Source organism: Asparagus officinalis, chromosome 6 (assembly GCF_001876935.1).
Source record: "Asparagus officinalis chromosome 6, Aspof.V1, whole genome shotgun sequence".
NCBI classification, from domain to species: domain Eukaryota; kingdom Viridiplantae; phylum Streptophyta; class Magnoliopsida; order Asparagales; family Asparagaceae; genus Asparagus; species Asparagus officinalis.
The window spans coordinates 18,754,801-18,763,495 of record NC_033799.1 but is presented as its reverse complement, the minus strand read 5'-3'; the positions used below and the strand labels follow the sequence as shown (position 1 = coordinate 18,763,495).

At 33.5% G+C, this 8,695-nt stretch overlaps 1 protein-coding gene and 1 long non-coding RNA gene across 2 annotated transcripts; both read right to left on the bottom strand.

Moving 5' to 3' along the window:
* On the bottom strand, positions 6,768 to 7,176 carry LOC109844203. The gene is made up of 3 exons (XR_002247907.1): positions 7,137 to 7,176; positions 6,944 to 7,060; positions 6,768 to 6,825 (listed from the first exon to the last, which is right to left on the bottom strand). It is a non-coding gene; the product is annotated as an uncharacterized LOC109844203 (long non-coding RNA).
* Positions 7,652 to 8,295, bottom strand: LOC109845834. The gene is made up of 3 exons (XM_020415098.1): positions 8,266 to 8,295; positions 8,051 to 8,198; positions 7,652 to 7,899 (listed from the first exon to the last, which is right to left on the bottom strand). Exons 1-3 carry the CDS (start codon positions 8,293 to 8,295, stop codon positions 7,652 to 7,654), a joined length of 426 nt encoding a protein of 141 aa, XP_020270687.1.

The window sequence follows — 8,695 nt, the reverse complement described above, 5'->3', positions numbered from 1 at the left end:
TATCTCGATGAGCTCGACCTCTCGTTCCTTCTCTCCTACTCATTCTCCATGTTCCTCTCCATCCATCTCGTCGACCACCTCTCCTTCTTCTCTAAGCCTTCTCAACACTTACCTAAGATGATGTGGTTGGAGGCTCGGTAGTGGCCGAGGAGGAGACGGGCCGAGGAGGCAACGATGCGAAAAACTTGATAGGAGCATAAATGATATCCCAAAAGTTGCAAGTGTACAACCAATCAAGTTATAGTATAAAAAATTATCGATCCTACGAGGAAGGTATTTCTAAGAAATAATTAGAATCGGTTCTTATGTTGTGTGTGTGATAATTAAGAGTGATGAATGTGATTATGGAGAGATAGAGAGAGTGATTGTGTGTGAATAAGAAAAAAATGAGATTGAAAATGGATAGATAAAGAGTGGATATGATAAAAAGAATAAATATAAAGAAAGAAAGAAAGAAAGATGAAGGAAATAAAATCAAGACAAAAAATTAAAAATTAAAGGAAAAAAACAAGAAAGTAAAATATGGAGGATTCAATTAAAAATATGAAGAATTTAGAATTGAATCCGCTAGCTAATCTCACTTATAAAATATGAATCACTCTTTTTTTATCATATTCTACTTTAGATTTATTAAGTATAGATCATCAAACCACTCAAGCAAAGTATAACCTATCAAATTATCATCCAAATAAAATCATTACTCATAAAAAATAACAACTAAATAGTAATTCTAGAATTCCTTCTACCAATTAGTTCTTTAGTTGAATATCTTAAACATAAATATTTTAAGTATAAGAGAATGATTAACAAATTATAAAAGAAATAAAGCTAGTTTCATGCAATTTCTAGAATCCTACGAGTATTAATTCCACATCAAAAGAAAAGACAATTCCCTAGAGGGTTCTAGCCTCAAGGCGAATCAAAAAAATAAAAACTAATCCCAAAAGGGTTCTAGCCTCAAGGCGAATAGTATAAGAAAATAAAAATCTAAACGATAAAATAAATTGCAAGGACTAAACTACAAAATAAATTGTAAGAATTAAATACTAGAAAATGAAAGTAAATCTACTCTATAAGCATGAAAATAAATCTAAGGCAAGAGGGTTATATCCTCTTGGCAATTTAACAAGAAAATAAAACAAAAAGATAAAAATATTAACAAAGAGGAAATTTACATCCCGAGAAGGTTCTCACCTCAAGGCGAAAGCAAACCTCCATCTTGATCTTCATCTTCATCTCCATCTCTATCTTCATCATCAAATAAAGAGAAGAAAAGAAAAATATAAAGAGGTAAAAAAAAATTCTTTTATTAATTATAATAAAAGGTTACAATTTTAGAAGGTCTTCTCAATTAAGAGTAACTCTCCTCTCCAAATGGAGTTACAAAATTTTTCACACCTTTAACCCCTCACTCTCTATCCCTATTTATAGTAAACATCAGTGAATTAGAGCCCTTGGATTGAATTCTTATCCATAACCCTCCATTTTCAGCCATAGGATTGTAACAGAACGGTTAGCATCAATGGCGGCATCGATGCTCCCATCGATAGCCATACTTCTCTATTTCTGGCCGAATTCTTTTTCTTCCATTGGCTTTGGGCTTTTACTTGTATTCTTCATTAATTCGTGGGCTTTTGTTGAGAGATGAGATCTTGGGCTTTATTTTGTATTAACCTGTAATTAAAGATAAAAATAATTATTAGTGGTATATTTATTCATAAAAATAAATAATGAGTGTATAAAAATATAATAAAAATATGATTATCAAATACCCCCATACCTAAACTTTTACTAGTCCTCTAGCAAAGAAAGAAATTAAAAATCCTAACTCACTTTTACAGGAATCGTGGTTGTATTTAGCGCATACAACAAGCCTTTAAACCCCTAAGTTACCCTAGATGACGAGTTGTAGTCTCGTGAGGGTTTGTAGTAAATATACCCGCAAAATTTGGTCAACTTGTCAATTTAAAGAAGTCAGCATATTACTCAAGAAAATGTTCTAATTGAAGCTAGCTATTACTCAAGAAAACGTTTTTATATATAACTCTAAAGTAAATCTCCTAGAAAATATTTTCATTATAGCAATACAAAACCAAGTCAATCTTAGACATTTAATTTAAAAGTTTTGAAAAGAACATGCTAACTCTTTGTTTTTAATAATTTTTAAGTCTCTTATCAAAAATCATTTTTCAGGACCATATATACAAATATAACTATATATATAAATATTGTTAATATATATATTTTTGGCTCTTTATTTTTTGGTGATTTTTTCTACTTTATCGGGCTTTCTAAGTGACTATTTAACGAGTTTTGTGCCAATGAATCCCAACCCAATTGGGTTTCGTTCATTAAGTATGAAAATACTCCTTGGACTTAATTATTCGGTCAACTTAGACTTTAGAAGATAGAATAACCTTAAATTCAAGAGTTTTTTTGCCCATTTTTTGCACTCTTCTTTTGCAAAGTTAGTTTTTTAATATATATATAATATATATATATATATTCTAAAAAATATGTAAATCAAGACAACTTAAAAATTTATTTTTAACTCTAAGCTAAGCATGTAAAATTTTTGTTATTTTAATTAAAAGTCTAAGTTAAGGCTTAAATGAAGTATACTACTTTGAAAATTATTTCTTAAGAAATTTATTTAGCGTTATCATAAAAGGTAAACTTGAGTATATCACTAACTAAGGATTAGAAAATTTAAAATTTATCAAATAGATTAATTATTACTTAACTCTATTAATTTGGCAAATGATAATATTTTTATGATTTTTAAAAGAAAGAAGAGAAAGAAGAAGAAAGAAAAAAATTATGACAAAAAAATACAATAAAAAGATAAAATAAAGAGGAAAAAATAGCTACTTCCCATCCCCACACCTAAATTTTGCATTGTCCTTAATGCAAACTCTATGATGCACAAAGTAAACAGATAAGAAATGAAGCACTTATATTTGACCGGCTGACCTAAAAAAATCTGCAATTACCTTTGGTGTGAGGAGGATGAAATCAAAATTTTATTCTTTTTTTCATTTTTTTTCTTTTCTCTTTTTTCTTCTTTTTTTTTACTATAAAAGAACAAGAAACTCTCAAATGAGAGAAGAATAAATTCTTTTTATTATTATAAGACAAAACAAAATAAAGAATGCAGAATGAAGGGTTCAACATGAAAAGCTCAAATTCTACATTGAATACTACCTTTTTACTGAAGAATCTCCCTCAGATTTTAAATAAATTCACAATGATATGATCAATGATGTGTTTAAATTCCAAACATTTCAAGGTATTTAATGGTTTTTGCAGCAAGGTGAGGTTGGTGTAATGCATTTTGAATTTCTTATTGAACTTAGATTCTTGCTTTGGGAATGTTTGTCTTCTAACAACCAATACCCTTTTTACAATTTCCTCAAACCCAAGATTTAGGGTTGAGATATAAAAATTTAGTTATTGTTTATTTTCCAAGAATCTAAGTTCATCAAGAAATAGTTCTTCAAATGTTGTGTTCAAGAAGCATGAATTTAATACAGTGTCCTCATTCTGCAAAACCCAATTTGTTTTTTCTAATAATTTCAACTCCTCACCAAAAATTTCCTCAAAACTTGGATCTGACTCATCATCATCATCTTCTTCTAGACTTTCCTGAATGTAATTTATTTCTAGAGGTTAATTATTCGGTTGGTTCCCTGGATTGAAAATGTTAAGATCAGCAGTCAAATTCCCAAAGGACAGCTTTATTTGACCAGTTCTACAGTTGATGAGAGCATTGGAAGTGGCTAAGAATGGTCGTCCTAAGATGACATGTATCTGTCCTTTGGGATTTGAAACGGGTTGTGTTTCCAAGACTACAAAATCCACTAAAAAATAAAATCCCCAACCTTAATCAGAACATCCTCTATCTCACCCATGGGAACCTTGATAGATCTATTAGCTAATTGTAAGGTGCATCGGGTTGGTTTCAGTTCACCTACACCTAGTTGCTGGTAGACTGAATAAGGAAGCAAATTGACACTGGCCCCCCAAGTCTAAAAGCGCCTTATTAATGTGAGTATTACCAATGACATATAAAATTATGGGAGAACCTGGATCTTTATGTTTCAAAGGTATTGACTTTGAGAGCATATCACTGATATTGGTAGCAAAAAAGACTTTCTTCGGAATATTTATTCTTCTCTTCTTAGTGCATAATTCTTTTAAAAATTTAGCATAAGATGAGATTTGTTCAATTACATCTAAGAAAGGAATGTTGACATTAACCTGTTTGAAAGTTTCTAGGATCTTGTCCTCCTGAGGGGAGTGTTTCCTAGGCCCGAGTCTATCTGGGAAGGGAGCAACTGGTCTAAATCTATCAAAAGTAGGCTCAGGTTTAGGTTTGGGTTCTTGGTCATCTGAAAGGGGTAATTGTTGAATAGAGTCATCAGAAGGAGAAGGAATTTGTTCTGGATCAAGAGCTTGACTTGGAGGTGCTCTCACTTGATTATCGACCTGTTTCCCTGACCGTAGTAAATGGATTGCATTCACTTGAGCTTCACTACATCCTGTGTCCTTAGGATTGACCACGAGTTGACATAGAAAATTTCCTTTCTCTCTTTCACTCATGGCATTAGCTAGTTGACCAAGTTGGGTTTCTAATCTAGTTATGGCTTGAGTATTGGAGTTGAGTATTTGTTCGGTTGATTGCATGAAGGAATTCAAAGTGCTGGGTGTTTGAATCAACATATTCATGGTTTGTGTAGAGGTCTTAATTATGGTTTCCAAACCCTTTTCCAAGATATTAAGACGTTTATCATGATCTAAATTGAGAGGAGTGTGAGTTACAGCTTGATGATAAAGAGACTGATTTTGATATAGCAGATTGTGTTGTTGAAAATTTGGTTGAGAACTAAAAGGAACTATGGTTCCCCTAGGAAATTGGTGGTTTGAAGTGGGATCAGAGAGACTTTCTTGATTCTATGTAGATTGGGGTGATTTCTCCAACCTGGATCGTAGGTTGGAGAAAATGGATTATTCACAAGAGTACAAGATGTTGGAATACAGCGTTAGCCTGTCTTAGTAGTTGAGTGTTTCCTAAGAGGGAACATTCTTTTGAAACATGGGATGGTAAAAGACAGTTATGACAACCTAAGGTAGAAACTTGATTGAGTGAGCTGGAGCTCTTTCTTTGATTTCTAAGGCTTCTAACCTTCGCATGATTGTAACCATCTTTGATTCAGATGCTATGTTAAACTCTAAGGAAAGAACACTAGACTTAGATTGAGGAACTTATGAAACACTGTCATCACAATGTTCCCACTACATGGTTTTCTCAGATAGATTCTCTAAAAACTCCCACGCTTCGTCGGTGTTCTTTTTCCTAAAATCCCCTTGGCACATCGACTCTAAGAAAGTTTGTAAAGAATAATCCAATCCTTCATAGATGATTTGGCATAACCGCTATTTTTCGAGACTATGATGAGGACATTAGATAAGAAGGTCTTTGAATTGGTCAAAATACTTCCAGAAAGGTTCTCCCACGACAATTTTAAAAATTTAAATGTTGTTTCTAAGCTTAATCGTTTTATAAATTGAGAATTTTTTTTAAGAAAAACGGTAACAAATTCATCCCAAGTTGAGATGAAATTTGTAGGTAAGCTATACAACCATTTTTTCCCTTGTCCTTAAGATAAAATGGAACAAATCTGAGTTTGATTCACTAGTAGAAAAACGATCAACCTAGACGGAAATTTCCGTCTAGGTTGATTGCAATTCTGTCTAGATTAGTTCATCTAGACGGAATTCCGTCTAGTTTGATTGGTTTATTTTACGTCCGTCTAGATTGCTTCAAACTAGACAGAATTCCGTCTAGATTGATCAATCTAGACGGAAGTCAACCTAGACGGAATAAAAAATTCCGTCTAGGTTGACAACCCAGACGGAATTCCGTCTGGGTTGGATTTTTACAACCTAGACGGAATTTCCGTCTAGATTGATTCAATCTAGACGAAATTCCGTCTAGATTGTCTTTTTTCAGAAAAAAAAATTAATTAAAATTTGGATTTCCCTGTACAATTACATTAATATTTGAATACATCCAGAAAATACTGTACACGCCACATTCAACCATCCAATCATAATCAAAATTCATAACAATTCCATTCAAAAACATCTATATAACCAAATCCAACACATTGTACAAATCCAACCATCCACTTCAAAATATACATCAATCAGTTCCGTCTAAAACACATCCAACAACATATATACTAACAATGCCAGTGACTAAGATATGATACACAACATGAATAAATATAGTGTTATAACAAATAAAACTGTTTATTGCATTAAAAATAAAAAAACCACATCCATCGTCGTCGGCGGGGGTAAAATATCTCCACTCTGAATGTTTAATTGAATAATCATTATGTGGTGTTTGATAACATATTAGATAAAAATGAATTTATAAATATAAGAAAAAAATAAGGTACCTGAGCACTACTCTGTCTAGCGCCGGAATTATCGCCAATCGAGCTAATGATCCGTATGACACCACCATACCAGGTGAAGCTCCGACACCATGTAGAGGATATCTTCCTCTCCTATTATTAGGGAGAAATAAATATTAAACTTTGCTCTCAAATTCAATAATGGTAAACAAATATAAATAGTATGTAGTATTCAAATTGATTCGATTTTTCACCATCCTTACCTATTATGACCCATCAGGTTCTGTGTGAGATTGATGTTCTCCTCTGCAGAAAGCATGTGAGGGTCTGGCTCGGTTTGTTCCTCCTCCTGCGAAATGTAGACAGATGCAGCCTCCTTGGATGCGGTCTCAAATCCCTCCTAAAGCACAAATTTATAGTTAATTCAAGATAATGACCATATTATTTGTGTTCTCGTTTCCTCGTAATGTTAACAAAATAGAATTAATAATACTACTCAAGATATGTATAAGTCTCACCACTAACTCGAGATTTGCCGTGATCTTATCCCGATTCCTCTCATCACCCCTATATTGTTCACGAAAAGTACCATATGCCGCTCTGGCCCTCAAGTGTATCGGCATTAATGATTTCCCCTGTCATATTATAAATTATGAGATTTCATAATCATACTAAACATTAAGATCTTTTAAATCTTTAAATGACATATACCGTATCTTGACAATAAACATCCTCCAGATTGGCGTAGGAGTGTGAGCCCAAGTGATGGTCATGCAGCTTCTTTCTTCTATTTTCTGACCCCTTCGTGGATTTATTCTTTAAAAAAATTCTGTAAATATAAAATGAAATAATATCTTAAAATTATAAACTAAATTTCATGAAACTAACCTTGGCGGCATCGCTGTCCCAATACATGAGGAGAGCCGTGAAATGAATCTCGTCAACTCGGTCATCGAGGTTTAAAAACCTCTGCTTGTCCTCCTCATACCTGTCATAGGTTTCATGTTTCATCTCATGCCTCCATTGTTTGAGGACTGCTTCAACCTTGACATTAAACACATAATTCCAAGCCCCCTTAAAGTCCTCAAGGCAGAAGCAGTCCTGTAGATTTACATACACATTTAGTAAGGATAATTTAATATCAATGATTTACATACACATTTAGTAAGGATAATTTAATATCAATTACTAATTATTAATAAATAAAAATCTAAAAAAATATGCACTTACCATAAGCGCAGTCCATATCGCCTCGTATGCGGTCCATGATATAATTCTTGAAAATAAAAATAAGGGTTGACAATGGTCGCTCTACGCACGAGAACCCCAATATATGCATTCAATCGGGTTGACCAAGGACCAACGGGCAAATTAGAACTATTCCACCTAATAATGCCCCTCATTCCTCTTGGCGGTTGTTTAGAATCAGGCTTACCTCCGCCACGTCGTCCCTCTATGCGATCCTTCTTAGCACCTACAATAATGACAACATGATAATATATCATATAATATACAAATGTTAAGATTAAAAGTATTTATATAATTTACCATTCTCTATCTCTCTTTCTTTTGCTGCGAGTGCAACAGCTTTCCTAGTCTTCAACATAGAAAGCATTTCCTGATACCTTCTCGCAGCACGTGGGTGGTACTTCCTTGAATCAGCCTTGGACTTATGAGAGTCCGGAGGTAAAGGTAAACTGAGAAAGTCCTGGGTCTTTGGCCGCAAGTCAGTATGGAATGTATATGATGGATATGTCGGGGTCCAAGTAGCACCTACATAAGAAAGAAGAATCATTAATATTAAATTTTAATTAAACATTATCAATTATTAAATATTTACCTGCGTCGGGGGATGGTTCTGGTGTTGCATCAGAGGGGCCGGGGGATGGTTCTGGTGCTGCATCAGAGGGGCCGGGTGATGAATATCCAGCATCTACAACAAATGAACACTATGAGCTAGATAACTAAAAATTTATAAAACATGTTAAAGTATTAATTAATTTTTATACCTGCATCCGGAGATGGTAGTGGATCATCAGCACCACTACCTGGGGTGATACTCCGTGAGCGATCACCCTCCAGGTCAAAGAGCCTCCTCATCCTCCTCCTCATCTGCAAATATAATAAAGACAATCGTTAAGAAAAAATTGTATACATGCTCATGAGATATGTTGTTATGAAATGCATTATTGTTTTTATTATGATAAGATAAAAATCGATAATGTTTTAGCTCATCAATCATTAATCGTCTATAGTAGAATAGCACGTAA